At 39.5% G+C, this 21,916-nt stretch overlaps 1 protein-coding gene across 7 annotated transcripts in view; it reads right to left on the reverse strand.

The window, feature by feature from the left end:
- The window catches only part of MAST4 (microtubule associated serine/threonine kinase family member 4), a 342,363-nt gene that overhangs the window by 72,269 nt on the left and 248,178 nt on the right, over nucleotides 1-21,916 (reverse strand). For 4 of the 7 annotated variants that reach the window (XM_030566014.1, XM_030566019.1, XM_030566018.1 and 1 more), the window contains 6 exons: nucleotides 20,988-21,008; nucleotides 20,223-20,301; nucleotides 12,158-12,315; nucleotides 7,256-7,331; nucleotides 5,232-5,441; nucleotides 1,892-1,993 (listed from right to left, as the gene is read on the reverse strand). In XM_030566014.1, coding sequence (XP_030421874.1) covers nucleotides 1,892-1,993; nucleotides 5,232-5,441; nucleotides 7,256-7,331; nucleotides 12,158-12,315; nucleotides 20,223-20,301; nucleotides 20,988-21,008 — 646 coding nt within the window. The remainder of the gene's footprint in view (nucleotides 1-1,891; nucleotides 1,994-5,231; nucleotides 5,442-7,255; nucleotides 7,332-12,157; nucleotides 12,316-20,222; nucleotides 20,302-20,987; nucleotides 21,009-21,916) is intronic. The other 3 variants (XM_030566020.1, XM_030566015.1, XM_030566017.1) reach the window with 1 other exon arrangement.

Consider the following 21,916-nt stretch of genomic DNA (forward strand, 5'->3'; position numbering starts at 1 on the left):
AGGGGAACTGGAAGGGAGACTGGGACTGCCTGTGCAAGAAGGCAAATGGGAGGGAGAGACCGAGATTGAATGAGGAGCCGGGGGAAGATACTAGAACTAGCTGAGCAAGGGGACTGGGACCCGGCGAGGAGGGAGTGGAGGAGGTTGGAGGCGTGAGGAAGCAGAGCCGAGAAAGAGCCAGGGTGTGGGGAGGGAACTGGGACTACCTAGGCAGAGAGATTCAAACAATGAGACAGGGACGGGAAGACTAAGGCAAGGAGCCAGAGAGGAGGTGTGGAAGGGTGAGACTGAGAATGGACGAGGAGCATGGGAGCCAGTAAGGATGGGAAACATGGGTGGGTGAGAGATAGATAGGATGAGGAGCCATGAGTGCAGGGAAGACTGGGACTGGCTGGACAAGGGGAATGGGACTGGGCGGAGACACCTGAGATGTGAAGAACAGGACTATGGCAAGGAACCAAGGGTGGAGGAGAGACAGGACTTGGACAAGGACAGGCTGGAAGGGATAGGGCAGGAAAGGTCATATTTGGGGGCAATGGGCAAAAGAATCTGTGCTCACTAAAGCATACTCCTCTCCAGTATCTGGCATGGAACCCAAGATTCCTGAATCTCACCATTTCTCTGCTGCCAGCAAATATCTGAAACCTAGACAACCCCTTCCCTCCACCACTCCCAAGTGCAGGTCCACATACTACTGCCATCAGTTATATTGTTAGCTGAACCACCACGTGGATGTCAATATGCCACAACATTTTGAATTTTTTTTCCCAGTTTGTTTTTTCAAAAAGCTAAGAAATCACACAAAGAACTATGTTGAATGAATATTAAGGTTGCTAAGTCAAGCAATCAAAAGTTAGGATATGCCACAATTAAGGTTCCCTGTGCCCTCCTCCTTCTGCATATCTATTATGATACATCCTTTTACTACAGATCGTATGGTATTTTATTGACGATCCCTGCCTCATTCAGTAAGGGGCCTGCTCTGGAGATGACTCAGGGTTGTCTGTACAACCCTGGCTTCATTTGTTGTAGAAGTTGGAAGATGTGTAGAGAAAGAGGCCAGGGACTGCAGAAAGAGAAAGAAGGGACTTGTGATTAAAGATAGCTGTATGCTGCCTTGGAGAACTGGATTATTTCCCTGTCTCTGCCACAGAGTTCCTGTGTGATGCTGGGCAAGTTACTGAAACCAAAATTTTCACATGTGGTCCCTAACCAGGTGTTCCTCATTTTCTAGTTGCCTGACTTGAGACCCTAAGATCTGATTTGCAGAAGTGTTGAGTGCTCATAGCTGCAACTGAAGCCAAGGAGAGCTATACTTTGAACATATGAAGTGCTTTATAATGCAAAATACTCTGAAAGCGCAGGTCCTGTCTCAAAATCAGCATCTAAAATTAATGAATAAATTTACCATCAACATCTGTTAGACTATAAGGTGCCACAGGATTCTTTGCTGCTTTTACAGATCCAGACTAACACGGCTACCCTCTGATACAAATTTACCATAATCTCTCTGTGCCTTCGGTTCTTCATCTGTATCATAATGCATACACACAAGGGGACCGAATTAACATTGCCTGGTATTTCCTATCTTTGGAGTGTTTGACTTCATCTTTGATAAAGTTCTTCTAATGCAGTTTGTGTGTGCAATATGAGATATAGTGCATTCAAATAAAAAGGAATTCAGAATGATAGGCACTAATGAAAGTTATCAGAATTCTATGGATAGGAGCTCTCGTATTAAAAACAACTTTGGAAAGTTCCAAAGAATGTATAACATACTTTTACATACTAAATAATATACTTTTATTGCTGGCCTTTAATACCACCCCAAATAGTCAAGCTTTCCACCAGTAACAAATGAGAATCCTGCTTACAATAACCATCAGCTTACCAGGCATTCTAATAAGCGTGCAGGACGAGCAATGACTATGAGGATCTTTCGGACTAGTTGCTTAATAAATGCCAGTTCTCCACTTTCTGATCGCTCTTGACCCTGAGAGAGTCAAAGGAAAAGGATGATTAAAAACTCCTACATTAAATATACCAGTCAAGAAAGCATGTTAATATGATGACCACAAATACAATCAGTGATATTAAATACAGTTTGTAACTATAGTGTTAACCTCCATTTGAAATCCTTGCAGCATAGCTCAGGCAGTCAAAATTTCTACAACATGGAACAGGGTAACTTCAATTCACATGGCAGATATATTACTATCGATTTTCACTCATATGGCTTCAAGGTGAATCAGTATTTTTTGTCAAAAATTATTAGAATGGGCTGTGTATTACGGCTGTGTCATTTAGTATACTGTAGTAAAAACTGAGTCAACATTTCTATATGAAATCAGGATTTTTAGAGTGAAATCTCTTGCTTCTCTGAAATCAAATCAGACTAATGGTTTGTAACATGACTGGCCAACCCAAATGATTCGAACAAGTTAAGACATTTCTAGTTACATTGTGGCTAAAGCCTAACCTGAGTATATTTTACAGTGATCTAATCAACTCCAGCCCGTTCCCTAATACCATTGTTATTAAAAATGACATTATATATGAGATTTTTATAATGTGGCTTAAGCTTTTGAAACAGCCACTTGATTGTACTTAAAAAAGCACTAATGAGCATGCACAATAATTCATTTTCACAAAGCCTACTGTAATAGCAAAGATTCTCCGTTCATTTGCGTAAGGCTTACCATTTTTACCCTAACTTCACTGCAAAATTACTGCAAATATATGGTTCTAACATGATAGTATCAAAATAAAGGTTATTGTATTTTCAGATGGATGGAGGTATTGTTTGTTTTTACCAACATATTCCCGTGCACTGTTATAGCTACAGCTGTACAACAGAGGCTGCTGCATTTCACCATGAGGTGATGTCTATTTCTACAGTTTTCTCTATACCAGTTTTTTGTGTATTTTAGGATCCCTTGGAATAAAAGATACAACAACACATGTAATAAACATTAGCAGCATCCATGTGGTATGGAAACTGATTTCCTAGGATTAAATGATGGCCATGAAATTCTAAAATGACCACACCGAGATGTACAAATATAATGAAACTATGCTAATCCATGCATAAAGGAACTGAGTACAGGTATGTGCAGCAAATGGGAAACTGAGTTCTGCAAAGAACATGATGATGAAAGGAGAATAATGATGTTAAAGAATCTGTACAAAAGAAAATGTGTTTCTAGAGAACTTAAAGAGAATTTTCACAAGGGTCTGAACTGCATTTCAAATTTCTTTCAAACTTTCTTGTCAAGCAACAAAGAATAGACTTTATGATACCTAATGAATGCAAAAGAAGCCATATGTTCTTTCTTCTGGCTGAAAAATATTGATGGTCCTTTGCTCATATATCAAAAAGGCATTTCTTTGCTTCGAATAATAGAAGCTGCAGGATAAATTCCAAATCTCATTTACTGCTTATTCTGTGCTATGTGCCATATATTCAAGCATACAAAGAAAATTCAAACAAACTAAAATCTTACAATTTTTATATTAAAGTAGTTTATTTGCAATTCCAAGCTAAATAGCAATTCCAAGCTAAATAGCAATCCCATGCTTAATACAATAATTAAAAACATGGTGGAAGAAAATGTAATCTAACTGTGAAGTTTCAAAGAAAACTGAACAAACTTCAGTGCAATGCTCCTACCATTAGCTTTGAGAAAATGCTAATGAGAGGCAAACACTCATATTGTATATGCTGCCAGCTACATTCAGGAGGAAAATGTTAATGGACTGAGCGTACTTCTGTTTTAATCACTGGCCAAAATAAAAGTAATATTGCACACTTCTGCATCTAGGTAGGTAGGAATATACACAGAAGATTCCATATATGTGAAAGAAGGGTGAGATAGGAAAGTATTCAACTCAACTTGGCCTTGACCTTAATATTACAAAAATGTCAGCTAAATCAAGCTGCTCAAACCTCAGGGGACTCTTCCCTGGTAGCAACCACAAGGTGCCAAGTAGCAGTAGGAGCCACAGCTTTCCACTCAATGTCACAGTTGGGAACAGACAACAAATGCATCCTAAGAAACCAAAAGTATATTTCCACAGCTTGGTTCTACATCAGGTAAATTTCACTACAATTATTTTATGTTTTTAGCTTTTGATGAATATTGTAAAATTCACTCAGATAATAGTTATAATACTTTGAAAAGAAATAGGTTTACAAATGAAGTAACACACTTGTACACACAGAAATGGTGCACTGTTGTACAGTTTTTGCAGTGGTTTTGTTTTTGGTTTGTTTTTTTTTGGGAGGGGAGGGGACATAGGGGGAAGAACAAAAGGAAATTTGGTACCAGCAGTAAGTAGTGTAAGAGAAGTGTATTTTTGATGTAAACTAATCAGGTTTTACCCCAGAACCAGCAGAGTCTGGAAACAGGCAAACTATTAACACACAGGCTGACACTTTTGTGTATTTAAAATAAAAGCAAAGCAAAACAAAACAAAATCTTAAGAAAATCTTGCTTGGTATATTTCACTGTACTGAATCCATTTGTCTTCCAGATTGCCTCTGAGGCACACTGTACCATCAGTCCATATGCACAACTGCCAGACAATGGATCAAGGACACAACATGGTCCTTTGTTTTAAAAAAAGGTTTATTTATATATTTGATGAGCTTCATGTCACAGCACAAATCCTGTTTGCTAACTTGGGCTTCAGATTTCTCTTATCAACTGATTATTTAAAGCAGATTTTTATTAATGTTTTTATGCTGAAGTCAATTTGTTTTTTTATTATTAAGGTTGGTTTTTGAGATGTAAGGAGACATTACAAACTTCTGTATAAATAACTTGCTGCTAATGAAAGACTAAGGATTGCTGTCTGCTGCCTCAACCCCTGCTAGAAATTAGGAAGCCATATAATCTGAAAGGCGTATTTATCCACAATAGATGGAAGTAGGGGGTCGCTTCATTGTGGAGTGCATATACACACCGGCAATTTATAACCTGCAATGTATTAGAAAATGTTACTGAGTCTAAAAGTCTTTATAATCCATTTATCCTTGAGTCATACCCCATAAGGCCCTATGGTTCTTCTACAGGTCATTTCATTGAATAAACCCACTAATTTACACGACGTTGGCATCTATTTGAGTAGAGCAGCCATAATTATTTCACAGCAACTACTGTTAAACAAACATATTTGAACATTTTTTTTAACAAAAATATAATTATCTTTGCACAGTGCATGGTTCATACCTCCTGCAGCAATTTGTCTAATTTGTGCTGTAATTCAAAGAAGTATCGTGACGTAATGAGGCCCTGATGGGATTTATCCAAGCAATCTCGAGCCAGCTCAATGATCTGATGGTGGGTAAAGCTGAGCACTCCATCTGCCAAGGGAAGAATGTTATCAGGAGAATGGCTGGTGATAATATCCTGAAGCCGTTCTTCCATCTGAGCTGTGGCCTACAAAAAAAATATATTGATAGATTTAATCAGTATTTTCTGAAACTATTACCATTTAAACAGTATTTTTCCTGGTTAAATAAATTTCTGAACAGCTTAAAAATGTCTTCTAACACTATATATGAAAATGGGTGATCATGAAAGTGAACAACCAATAAACACTTATTTGCCCAGCTAGAGAATGGGCAAACACACTCCATTTCCCCACATTATTCTACCAACGCTGATCAGCAATTCTCCTCCTGTTATTCTACTCTGTGCCTCTTTAATGGTGACTGCTAGTCATGCTAAGTTGTGTGGCAGTTACTTGTTGTGCACTAAGAACACTAGGACGTTAGCTTTTGCTACAGAGCCAAAACAAAATATGAACTCTGGGGTAGGGGACGACTACCATTTTTTTTTTAATTAATCTTCATATACTGCAAGACATAATAGTTATCTATCCTTTATATTTGTTGTATCAAGAAAACATTATATAGAATAATGGTGAATATTTCCAGGGGAATATTCTCTTTTAGAGAGTTAGTGCCAGATTTTTGAAGAAATTCAGGCACCTAACTCCCACTGAAATCCATGGTACTTAGACATCTAAATACCTTTTAAAATCTGGACCTTACTGACTAAACCTTATGCATGCTAACAGCATTAAAATACATAAATCCAGCTGGTATTTCTGTTGCCATGTATAACTATATCTTTTTTTCCTGCTGAACTGTAATATATAAGCACATTTTTTTAACAATACCACATACAGTAGAACTTCAGCATTACGAACACCTTGGGAATGGAAGTTGTTCATAACTCTGAAGAAAACGTTATGGTTGTTCCTTCAACAATGTACAAGTGAACATTGACTTTACTGTGCAGAAGAAAAATGCTGCTGTCCCTTTATTTTTGAATAGTTTATGTTTAACTCAGTAGCATACTGTGTTTCCCTCCACCCCTTTTCTTTTTTTGATCTCCACTGCTGCCTGATTGTGTACTTCTGACGCGTGGTTAACTGGTCGTTCATAACTCTGGTTTTCATAACTCTGAGGCTCTCTCACTCTTATCTCACATTCAGTTGAATGTCTCAGTTACAGTTTAATCTCTTTGCAAACTCAGGCAGAAGTCTCTGAAAGAGTTACACTCACTTCATGTTCTGAAGGTTCTTTTTGCAACAGTAACGGCTTTCCAGTTCTAATTATTTTTTTGTTATATGAAATCAGACTCTAGAGAACCACACAGGGATCTGCCAATGCCCACACCTGCATTCACCTGCATCTTGGGTCAGTTTTGTTCCTCATCTTTGAGATGAGGCAATAGCCATCCATTGCTTAGCATCCAATAGCAAAGCACTTCCAGCAGTTCAATGATTTTCACAATAAAAAAAAAAATCATTATATAACGAACCTTTGGGAAACAAGAGAAATATCGGAAAGGGATTTGAAAAATGTGTTTCTGGATCCTACACAAGATTCTGAGTGAAGGACACATTTTCTTTTTGTTTGCAAAGTTCAAACTAATTGAATACCTAGTTACAGCAACTGAAAACTACAAACTATTGTATGATACCTTTCCAGACAATCATCAATGTATATTACCAGCATGATTTATTTCAAAATCTGTTCAGCAGCTTTGCTAAATGAATGTCCAGTTCTCAGCAGGGATTGTTTTTTTATTGTGATTTTCATCTTTCTAATAAGGGTTTGATGATGCTTTATGAAAGCCATTACTGGCTTAGATCATTAGTTCCCATAACAAAAACATCATTTATTTAAAATCTATGCTGCCTATTAGTTTAGATACTGGGTATCTTAAATATAATTCATTACCTTTGGGAACCTTTCTTTGTAGACATGGTTCATCATAATTATTTCATGGTCACAGCAGGCGGGAGATCGTCCAGGGCTGCAAGTAAAGCAAATCATCCCTTTAAACTTGTCTTAGCATAAATAGAAAGAAGTTTTTATATTTCTATACAATCTGCTTGCATCAAAAGACACTGTAGCCTTCATTAGACAGGTGTATTTGCTAACCAACTATAAAATCAGCCCCTTTCTACTACATACTGGCAGAGCCTAAAGCTGCCTTGAAGTGTTGAGCCTGTTACTGCCAACCATGCAACTTCTTTAGTTTACAACTATATTTTAGAGTGCAGACAGTTTACTATGTTCATGGTGCCACTTCTTCCTCAGATGGGGCATGGAAGTATATTTTTAATCTTATATAACCAAAGCAAAATAGCTACTTATTCATAAATTCCAAGTCCAGAAATAACCATTTAGATAATCTAGTCTGACCTCCTATATGGCAGAAGCCATAGAACTTCCCCAAAGTAATTCCTAGAACATAGCTTTCAGAAAAAACACTTGATCTTGATTTAAAAATTACCAGTGATGAAGAATCCACCACAATTGGTAAACAATTATCTTTGAAACCTCATGGCGAACAGGGGAGGTCCCGGATGACTGGAAAAAGGCTAATGTAGTTCCCATCTTTAAAAAAGGGAAGAAGGAGGATCTGGGGAACTACAGGCCAGTCAGCCTCACCTCAGTCCCTGGAAAAATCATGGAGCAGGTCCTCAAGGAATTAATTCTGAAGCACTTAGAAGAGAGGAAAGTGATCAGGAATAGTCAGCACGGATTCACCAAGGGTAAGTCATGCCTGACTAATCAGATTGCCTTCTATGAGGAGATAACTGGGTCTGTGGATGAGGGGAAAGCAGTGGATGTGTTATTCCTTGACTTTAGCAAAGCTTTTGATACAGTCTCCCACAGTACTCTTACCAGCAAGTTAAAGAAGTATGGGCTGGATGAATGGACTATAAGGTGGACAGAAACCTAGCTAGATCGTCAGGCTCAACGGGTAGTGATCAACAGCTCCATGTCTAGTTAGCAGCCGGTTTCAAGTGGAGTACCCCAAGGATCGGTCCTGGGGCTGGTTTTGTCCAATATCTTCATTAATGATCAGGAGGATGGTGTGGACTGCACTCTCAGCAAGTCTGCAGATGACACTAAACTGGAAGGAGTGGTAGATACTCTGGAGGGTAGAGACAGGATACAGAGGAACCTAGACAAATTAGAGGACTGGGCCAAAAGAAACCTGATGAGGTTTAACAAGGACAAGTGCAGAGTCCTGCACTTAGGACGGAAGAATCCCATTCACTGTTACACACTAGGGACCAAATGGCTAGGAAACAGTTCTGCAGAAAAGGACCTAGGGGTTACAGTGGACGAGAAGTTGGATATGAGTCAACAGTTTGCCCTTGTTGCCAAGAAGGCTAACGCCATTTTGTGCTGTATAAGTAGGGGCATTGCCAGGAGATCGAGGGACGTGATCATTCCCCCCTATTCGACAATGGTGAGGCCTCATCTGGAATACTGTGTCCAGTTTTGGGCCCCACACTACAAGGAGGATGTGGAAAAATTGAAAAGAGTCCAGCAGAGGGCAACAAAAATGTTTAGGGGGCTGGAGCATATGACTTATGAGGAGAGGCTGAGGGAACACGGATTGTTTAGCCTGCAGAAAAGAATGAGGGGGGATTCGATGGCTGCTTTCAACTACCTGAAAGGGGGTTCCAAAGAGGATGGATCTAGACTGTTCTCAGGGGTACCTGATGACAGAACAAGGAGTAACGGTCTCAAGTTGCAGTGTGGAAGGTTTAGGTTGGATATTAGGAAGAGTGGTGAAGCACTGGAATGGGTTACCTAGAGAGGTGGTGGGACTCCTTCCTTAGAGGTTTTTAAGGTCAGGCTTGACAAATTGATGATTTAGTTGGGAAATGGTCCTGTTTTGAGCAGGGGGTTGGACTAGATGACCTCCTGAGGTCCCTTCTAACCCTGATATTCTATGATTCTAAATTGTTCCAACTGTTAAATACTCTCATTATTAAAAAATTAAGCCTTATTTCTAGTCTGAAAATTATCTAGCTTGAACTTCCAGCCATTGGATTGTGTTAGACCTTTCTCTCCTAGATTGAAGACCTCATATTTTTTCTCTATATAGATACTTATACACTGTAATCAAGTCACCCTTAACATTCTCTTTGTTAAGCTAAATAGACTGAGCTTCTTGACTATCAATATAAAGCATGTCTTCTAATCCTTCTATCATTCTCCTGGCTCGTCTCTGAACTCTCTCCAATTTATCTACATCCTTCTTGAATTGTGGGCATAAAAACTGGATGCATTATTCCAGCAGCAGTTGCAGTATTCCAACAGCAGTGCTACACAGGTAAAATAACCTTTAGCCTCCTACCTGATATTCCCGTTTATGCATCCTATGATCGCATTAGCCATTTTGGCCACAGCGTTGCACTGACTAGCAACTCATGTTCAGCTGATTATCCTTCAGGACCTGCCAAATCTTTTTCAAAGTCACTGCTTCCCAGGATGGTGTCCTCCTAGTGCAGTGCTGAAAGTATGGCTTCTATTCTTTGTTCCCAGATGTATACATTTACATTTAGATGTAGTAAAATGCATGTTCTTTGCTTGTGCCCAGTTTACCAACCAGTCCAGACTGCTTTGTAGCTATGAACTGTCCTATTTTTTTTGTGTCATCTGAAAATGTATCAGTGATGATTCTACGTTTTCGTCTAAATCATTGATAAAAATGTTAAAAAGCATATGGCCAGGAATCAATCCCCGCTCAATGACAATTTCCTGTTCACAATTACATTTTGAGGTCTGTCAACTAAACCAGATTTTAATCTATTTAATGTATACCGTGTTCATTTTACATTGCTCTTGGTGTCTAATCAAAATGTTGTGTGGTACAAAGGCAAAAGCCTTACACAAGTCTAAGTGTATTACCATCAACACTATTACCTTTATCAACCAAACTTGTGATTTCATTAAAAAAAAAAAAGATATCAAGGTAGTTTGATAGGATCTATTTTCCATAAATCCACATTGATTGGAATTAATTATATTAACCTCTTTCATTCTTTATTAGTCAAGTCCCATATCAACCACTCATTAGGCAAACTGGCATCAACTAAATGAGCTGGCCAATAAATAGGTGTTTGTGGCTATCTCAGCCCATTTAGTGGCTCACTGGGGATGGATACAGAACAGCAATGCAGCTGTCTGAAGCTGTGATTCCTGAATTGCAAAACAGAAGAATTGATAATCCCAAGGAATCGAAAATCAGAGAAAAAACAATAAAATAAACCCAACAGATCTATTTCCATCTTGAAATGCAAATAAACGTGTAGCCGATACACACATACAGTACCAAATATTTGCATTGTGCTACCTATGCTGGTAGCATTATATCCTTAAAGGAGCAGGAGATTTACAGGAAAATAGCCTGAGGTGACCGACACTTGGTACCTCATCTGATATGGAGGCAGTGATGTGGCAGGGTCTGAAGCAGTTCTCCCATATCAATTACCCCCCCCCACAAAGAAATTGGTTACTTGTCTGGGATGTGATCTGGCTACACAACCACTTTAGGTCTCGCATAAATATGTACAGAAAGAAAAAGAGGAAGGCATTCTCCAGCACACCAAATTTTTAAAAAATATTGTATACATGGGATTTTTAGATATTATAGCATGATAAAAATGAGATCTTTTGGTTTGTTCAAAAGGACAAAAAATGAGGACTGAAATTTACTTTAACATATCAAGGTGTTAGGAACTTCAACTATCATGGCCAACCCAAGCAAATTACTTATTTGTATAAATAAAACAACATATTAAGTACTTAAGTTCAGTAGACCACTCAACTACAGCAGTAACATCTCCGAAAGCACTTTGGCTATTATTGTCTGGTGTGACTGTGCATGTTTCATAAACTAAACTACGAATTTTGTATTTTTCTAAACTGGAAAATGAAGTGGCAGAGACAGAAGATTGTACTGGTAGGTGAAGAATGTTTTCCATGTGTAATCTTTTAAAAGAACAAAAAAACCCATCTCCTCTTACTTTATTCCACAGCTCTATAGATTATGTAGGTAGCAACTTAGTCATGGCAATCTACACAGAATTCTAAATAAAGAACAATCGTGAAAAAATTGAGCGAAAATATATTTCACTGAAGTTGTGAATTCTGACAGTTTTGCTACCTGCAACATTAATTTTAATTCTGAAGTGACTAAGTACTATTTTTTCAGTCCTAGAAAGATTAGAGATATTGCCTTTTTGCATTCTCCAAATAGTACAGTGTATAGTACTTTGATAGGTAAGAACTGATCTACTAATAAAGTGTATCTTGCATAGATTTCCAGAGTATGGGAAATAGGATGGGCTTGGTCTCTGGGGAGCAAGAAATTCAAATGCTCCGTAGCTAAGCATAATAAATTCTTCCCCTCGCCCACCCCATAACATTCCGACACATTTTTCTATTTCTTTTATACGAAGGACACTTAGAATATAAATAATATTTTCAATTATTCTTGCACATATAGGCTTGAATCCTATGAACACTTGCACACAGAAGTAGAATAAAAGCCATTATCACAGTTTAAGTGGCCAGAAGTTACTAGTTTTGTTCCATTAAAATCTAAATTACAATGTCAATGAGAAAATTAACCAATAAAGAGGACCTAAAGTAACAATTAATTAAATGGAGTTTGGTTCAGCCTCAAACACAATCAAAATTGAATTATAATACATTTCAGGAATTATTAAAATATCACATATTGGTTAATGCCCCAAATTTATAGAACCATGATGCTCTAGCAGTGTTCAGATTCAGATTTAGCCACTATTTCCAGACAGCTGAACTCACCTGAGACTTCTGGATCGAGGGCGCATTGGTGTGGTCCTGCATCTGTTATCACTGGCGATGCTTTCAGTGGTACAGAAATGTTTAGACAAAAAATGTAGTTCATCAGGTGTTGGTTGGTATGGTAACTGGTGTAACTTCTCTTGGGAGGAACAGGATGACTGCAAAGAGCAGGACAGAGTGTTAGTTAACATCATAGCCAAAAGCCGTTCCAAGATTATATTCATTGTAGAGATAGAGACCACTTATACTGGGAACGATAGCTATCTTTTCCTATATTCACTTAACACTTTGTGGAGCAAAATAAGTAAAATACAAACATTTAACTTCATGTGTTAGATATACAGTAAATATAAAAATAGTTCAGATTAAAATTAAAAATGCAGCCACACAGTGACTGCTCTTAAAGTTGCTTTCATTTTGAAAGATTCTCCTGCCTTGAGAGCACTTCCATATACTTAACATGAGAAAGAATGCTGGAAATCATAATATGCACCTCTACCTCGATATAATGCAAAATCAGATATAACATGGTAAAGCAGCACTCTGGGGGGGGGGGCGCGAGGCGGCGCACTCCAGCAGATCAAAGCAAGTTTGATATAACGCGGTTTCACCTATAATGCAGTAAGATTTTTTTGGCTCCCGAGGACAGCATTATATCAGGGTAGAGGTGTACATCAAAATAGAAGAAACTTTTAAAATGGAGTCTGCTAAATATTAATTATTTCCAGTACTATAAGATACATATTAATGGCATTATAGTCTATAATTTACTGCTACAAAATAAAACCCAGAATTTTACATACTGCAGTAACAAATGTGTTTGGGTACCCTACATTTTTTTGGTGCACATCACTTGTTAAAAACACATTATTCTGATTCTAGGAAGCCATTATCAACATTTCTAATATTGTTTATCAATTATGACCTGAATTCTCTGTGAAAATATTTTACACACCATTTTTGACAAAACTTGTACATCTAAACTGAAATGTAAGAACTTCATATAGTAATGAAGATTAAAAAAATAAATTCCATGGAATATAAAAACTAAAGATACATCATCAAACCATCCTCTTAGTTTAGAAACATAAGATTCAAAACTCTTTCAAGATCTGAAGTTTTTCAGACTTGATAATGTCTTAAATTACAAGCAAAAGATGCACAGTCTAAACAAGTACAAATACAGATGATAGCTATGCTACACGTTCATATATATTGCAAATAGACATGAAAAATGTCTGTACTAAATCTGCTCCAGTGAGATTGAATTTGAGATTCCTATTCCTTGCCAGTATGAGGGGAAGAAGTCTATAGAATGGTAAAACTCCATGAATGCTACTGGGACATGCTCTCTCTACTCAGCCAGCTGACATCCTTCCCTACACCCTCCCTACAGAGCCTCAAGACCTGGGATCATTCCTTATTGACTGTCTTCCCACTGCCTCCTGGGCTTACACTGGCCTCTCACAAGTCTGGCTATTTCCCCGCATCTTCTATGTTTTGTAGGCCAACAGGTAGGGCTTCTGTATCCCCTCAATCCCAAGGATTTTCTGCATAGGCTCTACTAAGTTGCCATGTACAGGTAGCACTCCATGATGGTAAGCATAGTAGATAGCTAGCCAACTTTCAGAACTTCCTGGTAACAGAATGCTAGAAGGTGAACATCCCTAATTGCTAGAATGTAGTTGCTACGAAACTCAAAAACGTTTACTATACTTATCTGACCTAGATCTCATGGGGCACTATCTTCCAAAGCATCTTCAAGCAGAACATTTGGAAGGAAGGGTAAACTCTCTCAGGACTTGTCTACACTGGTAAATTACATCAAGTTATACCACATTAACTAGCATGATGTAACACTATGGCAGACCCTTCTACACTGAAAGTGTATGACACCGTGTTGGTCAAAAGATGTTCCAGCACAACAATTTTCCAGTGCTGACTGTCGTGCCTGCCTGCATATGTAAAACTACTTTCTACCTTATTGAAATCAGAACCCACCCTCAGAACTGGGGAGGGAAGTTACCCTGCATGGCGCTTCTCTCAAAGCCAACATTTTGGAAAGGACAGTTTGCAAATTCAGTAGATCCAGGGATGGGAGCCATGGAATCCAGACACAACAAGAGTAGGGACAAGACTACTACCTCCCTTCCCCATACATTACACAAGGGTTCCAGGTTCTGGTGAAGGCCATTAACTGTGATATGGCAAAGTGACTTTCCTTGAAGGTTTGAATTCAATACCTTGCAATCCAAACTCTTAGAACAAAACTCTTAATGAACTGAACCTTGCAGGCTCTCTAAGTTGAGTGGCTTCAAAACTACTTGAAATTTTACATATCATTTTTACATATATTATGGTAAGCTATACAATGACCTAAATGCTGTTCACCAACACCATGGAGCAGATCCTCAGCTCATGTCAACTGTCATGCTGCCAATAAGACAGAGTCCCCATCCCAAAGAGCTACCAATCTAAGGTTATGTCTACACTACGAAATTAGGTCGAATTTATAGAAGTTGTTTTTTTAGAAATTGTTTTTATACAGTCCATTGTGCGTGTTCCCACACAAAATGCTCCAAGTGCATTAAGTCAGAGGACTGCGTTCACAGTACCGAGGCTAGCGTCGACTTATGGAGCATTGCACTGTGGGAAGCTATCCCACAGTTCCTGCAGTCTCCGCTGCCCACTGGAATTCTGGGTTGAGATCCCAATGCCTGATGGGGCAAAAACGGTGTTGCAGGTGGTTCTGGGTACATGTCGTCAGATCCCTTTCTCCCTCCCTCGCTCCGTGAAAGCAACAGCAGACAATGGTTTTGCACCTTTTTTCCTGGGTTACCTGAGCAGATGCCATACCATGGCAAGCATGGAGCCCGCTCAGCTCACCATCACCGTATGTCTCCTGGGTGCTGGCAGACATGGGACTGCATTGCTACACTGCAGCAGCTCATTGCCTTTTCGCAGCAGACGATGCATTATGATTGGTAGCCATCATCGTCGTACTCCTGGGTGCTCTTTTAGCCGACCTCAGTGAGGTCGGTCAAGGCGCCTGGGCAGACATAAGAATGACTCAGCCAGGTCATTCCCATTTTCTGCCGAGCACCCAGGAGATGACGATGGCCAGCAGTCGTACTGCATCGTCTGCTGCCAGCCTAAGATGTAAACGCTAGATGGAGTGGATCAAAACAAGAAACCGACCGGATTTGTTTTGTGAAATCAACAGCCAGCTAAACCCAGGGTTTTGAGTTCAATCCTTGAGGGTGCCATTCTGTGTGACAGTTGTTTATGTTTCTCCTTGATGCAAAGCACCCCTTTCGTTGATTTTAATTCCCTGTAAGCCACGTCATCAGTCACCTCTCCCTCTGTCAGAGCAACGGCAGACAATTGTTTCGCGCCTTTTTTCAGTGCAGAACCAGAAGCTGTAAAAGCAAAACCAGGCGAGGAGGCAACGGCAGCACGATGACAAGAGTGATGAGGACATAGACATGGACATAGACTTCTCACAAAGTATGGGCTGGGCAATGTGCACATCATGCTGATGAGCTCTGCATGGTCACCTGGGCTGATCAGCTCACCACACTGGCCAAACAGGAAATGAAATTCAAAAGTTCGCAGGCCTTTTCCTGTCTACCTGGCTAGTGCATCCGAGTTGAGAGTGCTGTCCAGAGCAGTCACAATGGAGAACTCTGGGATAGCTCCCCTAGGCCAATACTGTCGAATTGCGTCCACACTACCCCAAATTTGACCAAGCAAGGCTGATTTCAGCGCTAATCCCCTTGAAGGTGGAGTAAAGAAATCGATTTAAAGAGCCCTTTAAATTGGAGGAAAAAAAAGAAAAGGGCTTTGTCATGTGGACGGTTCCAGGCTTAAATCAGGGTAACGCTGCTAAATTCGACCTAAAATTGCAGTGTAGACCAAGCCAAAGAAGACAAGCAACCGGCAAAGGGTGGGGGCCATACATTCCCTTGATTAATTTTCCATATACTCTTCACAGTTTTGTTTTGTTTTTAAACAAACCGTGTTGACAGTTTCTGATTCATCTGTCAGCTGGCACAGCAAGATCCATCTTCCCAATAACATGGTACAAGGGCTTCCTGCCCTTGGCACTAGCTTTGTAGATGCCCTCATCTCTTACTTTCCAAGCAGTTGACCAGTTTCACCTTTCCCATAGGAACTGAAATACATGTCATTATACTGCCTACTCTCAAAAACTTCCACTAAAGTAATAACTTCTTCATTCTCTTCAGTTTCATCTTAAGAAGGTTAAGAAAAAGTAATGAGATAACACAATAAGGAGCACTGCATTAATTTGGACATAAATAGGGTGCACTACAGACTTTCCTCTGCCTACCTTTTCCTCTACTTGACCTTAAAAGATCACAAGTATCTTCAAAGTTTAGTACTAGCTATTATGATTGTATGTTCCAAAACTGCCCTTGCTTACACAGAAGTATTCTAGGCAGCTGATGAGAATCACAGTAATCCAGAGATGTACTTATAAAATGCTGGAAGCACAGAATACAGTAGAAATTAGTCTCACCTCATTTCCATGAATTTGTAAAAATATACAGAGGGGTGAGGATGTCTAATAGCTGCTGTTCCAGACCCTGACAAAGTATGTGAAACAAATCAGAGCAGCAGTTAAAATTTTCATTCCTTGATTCAAATCTTAAGGTCATTGTCCCTAGCTTGAATGAATAATGCAAATGAAGCATATCACTTCAGAGAACACCTCTATTTCTTAAAAATCAGTAGTTGCCTCAGCCCTTGAGCAAGCTGCACCAACAGTAGGAACCAGCAGAAAAATCAACCAAACAGAAGAACATATAAAAATACAGGGATCAATTTTTATACAGCTAGTTAGTTCACCAGAATTCACACTTGTTTATTAAAATGACAGACTTCTTTCCACCAGTCAGAAACTGTTAGGTCAAAGCCACGTGTGTTTTTAGAAGGACATCTGTTTTAATATTTGTAAATAAGACCTGACTTTAGCAAGCTTTTAATATGGACTCCCACAGTATTCTTGCCGGCAAGTTGAAGAAGTATGGGCTGGATGCATTGAGTATAAGGTGGATAGGAAGCTGACTAGATCATCGGGCTCAAAGGGTAGTGATCAATGGCTCCATGTCTAGTTGGCAGCCAGTATCAAGAAGACTGCCCCAAGGGTCAGTCCTGGGGCTGGTTTTGTTCAATATCTTCATTAATGATCTGGAGGATGGCACGGACTACACTCTCGGCAAGTTTTCAGATAACACTAAACTGAAGGAGTGGTAGATACTCTGGAGGGTAGGGATAGGAAACAGAGGGACCCAGACAAATTATAGGTTTGGGCCAAAAGAAACCTGATGAGGTTCAGCAAGAATAAGTGCAGAGTCCTGCACTTAGGACGGAAGAATCCCATTCACTGTTACACACTAGGGACCAAATGGCTAGGCAGCAGTTCTGCAGAAAAGGACCTAGGGGTTACAGTGGATGAGAAGTTGGATATGAGTCAACAGCGTGCCTTTCTTGCCAAGCAGGTTAATGCCATTTTGTGCTGTATAAGTAGGGGCATTGCCAGGAGATCAAGGAACGTGATCATTCCCCTCTATTCGACATTGGTGAGGCCTCATCATCTGGAGTACTGTGTCCAGTTTTGGGCCCCACAATACAAGGAGGATGTGGAAAAATTGGAAAGAGTCCAGCGGAGGGCAACAAAAATGATTAGGGGGCTGGAGCACGACTTATGAGAAGAGGCTGAGGGAACAGGGATTGTTTAGTCTGCAGAGAAGAATGAGGGGGGATTCGATGGCTGCTTTCAACTACCTGAAAGGAGGTTCCAAAGAGGATGGATCTAGACTGTTCTCAGTGGTACCAGATGACAGAACAAGGAGTAATGGTCTCTAGTTGCAGCATGGGAGGTTTAGGTTGGATATTAGGAAAAACTTTTTCACTAGCAGGGTGGTGAAGCACTGGAATGGGTTACCTAGGCAGGTGGTAGAATCTCCTTCCTTAGAGCTTTTTAAGGTCAGGCTTGACAAAGCCCTGACTGGGATGATTTATTTGGGGACTGGTCCCGCTTTGAGCAGGGGGTTGGACTAGATGACCTCCTGAGGTCCCTTCCAACCCTGATATTCTATGATATGGCCTATTCATGAACTACCAAAGGGACAGGCTCACCATTCAATCCATTATATAAATTTTAGCTATCTAAGGCAATTATGGCAGTACTAATGTGTTTCCATAAGGAATATGAAAGATAGTTAAAGCTGATTCATGCATTCTTGTCTGTGTACATCATCATCATGCAAGCGAGAAGGAGAAAACAAACGCAATTAGAATTACAGTTTTTAAATTGTGTATAGTCAAGGAAAAACCTGCATATAACTTTGAAATTAAAATTCTGTTTTGATATGTTCCTGGTGTTTTCCTTCACTCCAGTTTTTGAGTTTGTCTGTTTCTTATCATGATGATAGAGTTGCTATAGCAATTACTTAGTGGCTGACAAACTCCTTTCTGTCAATATTTTCAAGTGCATTTTCATGGAGCATAGCACATCACTTTTCATCTGAATCCAAAGGGAAGTATCTGCATGTGTACGATGGAAAGTGGTTAGGGAATTAATCCTAAACATAACAATTTACTTGTTAAAAGAAAGACCTACAGTGGTGTGTGTGAGTGGGTGGGTGGGAGTGTGTGTAGAGGGGCGCAGTGCGGAGGAAAATCAGTGCTGTTGAGTTACTTTTAAGCTATGCACATTTTCTCAAACTTATTTTGAAGTCAGCAAGACAAGAATAAGCTTAACCTTCACAAACCCTTTGTGGAAAAAACAGACTAAGAGCTGATTATTAATGTCCACCTGTCAAATACTATCAGGGTTTAGTATGGGTAATTGAACTATTTCTCGAGAAAAGATCAACTGTGCATAAGGAAAAAGTAAAGTTACCTCAATGGTTCACGGAGTGAGTTTAAGAAGGGGACACCAGATGTCTAATAATAATAATATACATGATTTTACATATTATCTCGCTACTTGGGACAAGATATGGGCATAATACAGGACTAAAGACACAAAATCATGAGCTGTCAAGCTGGGCTAGCCAACAGAACGGTCTAATTGCAGACTATAAGACTCTGTGCTGCACCAGAATGCTCTCTATATGATAGTGAAAAACATGTGATGTGTAGAAGTGCAGACCCCCTTAACTAATGCTTCCCTCACTGTGTAACTCCTCAGCAGTGGAAATGAACCACTACCTATGCCATTCTGCTTTCATGCATTTCCCAATATAGCCAGAATGTGTGTTGAGAAGGAAGGGCAAGGGCAAGGTTAGCCTGAAATCTAACAGTCTACACTTGTCAATACACCTCTATCCCACTATAACGCAACCTGATATAACACGGGTTCGCATATAGCGTGGTAGCAGCAGGGCTCTGGCGGTGCTTTAAAGGGTCTGGGGCTCCAGCTGCTGCGGGGAGCCCCAGGCCCTTTAAATCACTGCTGGAGCCCTGCCGCTGCTACTCTGGGCTTGTGACAGCAGGGCTCTGCTGGCTATTTAAAGGGCCTGGGGCTCCATGTGGCTGGAGAATGGGGCTCTTTAAATCACCGCTGCAGCCCTGCCACCACTATCCCGATATAACAGTGTTTCATCTAGAACGCGGTGGTGATTTTTGGCTCCCCACGACCACATTATATCAGGGTGGAGGTGTAGTTTTAAGGCAAGATGGTGGCATCTTGTACAAAGCTAAGGATACCAACTGTTGTATGTAGTGTATATAATAAAGCTGGTGCTATGCAAAGGGGTATTTAAATAGCCATATCCCAAAATAAATATGGGGGTCTCAGTAAATCAAACATAACTTTGCACATTCTTCGACTACTGGGAGATAATATAGTTATGCATCACAAATGAAATGCCAGTACTGAAAGTGTGAATATCTTGCTTGTCAGCACATCATTTGATGCATAGCTTATCCTGGGTGATAAAAGGCATGTGTTATATTTTATTTCTCACAAGGTGGTCTGTTTAAGAAAATACTGTATGTAGTTGAAATCTGTCTGTAAAATAAAGCTGGCACTTACAGAAACCGTCGAGCTGGGTGTATTTGTACCATAGCCGGAGGAGGGGAGAGAGGCCAAAGACCAGCGGCGTCCATCAGTCCTGTTGTGAAATAAAGGTTAGTCCAAAAGAACACTGCAGAATCATTACACAGAAATACTTGGGAAATTATTCTTCTGTAGAATTGCATTCCAGAAGGATGATACAATCAGGTTATTCACCAAAGAGTAAACTTTCACAGCGGGCCACAATAAACAAATATTATACAATTTTAATAGTATCAATCAGATGAAATAACTTGAAAGTGAATGAGCTGATCCATAATACTGATCTCTCATTAATACACTCTGACAAAATGAAGACAGGGAACAATTATAGCTTTCAGGTTCAGCAAATGAGAATTAATGAGAAGCAAATAAAAACATGTGACCAATATACAAACCACGATGCTATGAAATGTAATGTATCCAACACAATCAACTAAAAGCAAAATATAATGGGAATGGTTATTTCCATTATAAAAAATGAAATCAGTACAAACTACCAGTAGGTTACCATCATTAAGTGGATAGAACAATTAGACTAGAATTTAAACTCTTAAGAGCTATAAATACATGTGAAAAACTCACATTTTAGTTAAATTACATCTTTGGAGGAGGAAATATTTATAAGCTAGTACAATTCCTAACCCCTGTCACCTCATGTGGCCCACATACAGACAATATGGAGCTTACACATTCAAATAGACAAATCACAGAACAACTGTTACGGTTTTTGGTTACATTTACCTGTCATTTCGGTGCCCATGACTGGAGTACAATTGTATCAAGTATGTTAAAACACAAGCAAAATAACAAAATGTATAAACATAACAAAATAGGATTTGTTTTTAATAACACAAATCAGGTATTTTGGAAAAAATATTTTAAAAAACCGTTTAATTAAAGATCAGTTACAAAGACCCCCACTCAATTCAGGTTTTGTGTAGGAAATGTAATTTCATAAAGTAGAGCTTCAAATCTGGAAATCTAAATATTTCAATGCTGCCTCCCCACCCTCCAAAAAAGTCTGTCTCAGAACATCATCATTATTCATTCTTGGTGAAATTCCAAGGTGTGGCTTCCTGCTCAGTGTTTATCCAATCAAATTCGAACTCAAGTCATCAGGATGGATGTGGACTGAGTAAAATGTGACTAAGGAGCTCATGACATAATCCCACAGAACTGTAATACAAATGATGATGTGTATGCTCAGAGTCACACAAGTCTGTGGCAGAGCCACTGACAGCATCAATAAAACCAGGACCAGAACTCAGGAATCCCTGGCTGTCAGTCCCCCATGTTAACTCTAGACCATGCTGCCTCATATAAAAATGTAAATGTTGTAGGTCTGTGTTAGTATCACAGGGGTGATCGACACTTGCCTATGCTATCCATTTATCATTGAAAAATTTTCATTTTTACATACCCTAATCTTATCTATTGTATGAGTTCTACCAGGTTTCAAGACTCAGTGGACTGAATAGTACTGTAGAACTAGTGTTGCTCCACACTAAAGAAAACAACTATCAGAACAAAGGGTATGATTTGTGGAGATTTATTCGGTCCATTTATTCACAATGAACAAAAAGGAAAATTTTGCACATCTCTGTCTCCATGATCCTGTTTTGTAATGTATTAACCCTCTTTTCTCTGAGGTATTGATGAGCATCTTTCCA

This window comes from Gopherus evgoodei, chromosome 6 (genome assembly GCF_007399415.2).
Source record: "Gopherus evgoodei ecotype Sinaloan lineage chromosome 6, rGopEvg1_v1.p, whole genome shotgun sequence".
Classification (NCBI taxonomy): Eukaryota; Metazoa; Chordata; order Testudines; family Testudinidae; genus Gopherus; species Gopherus evgoodei.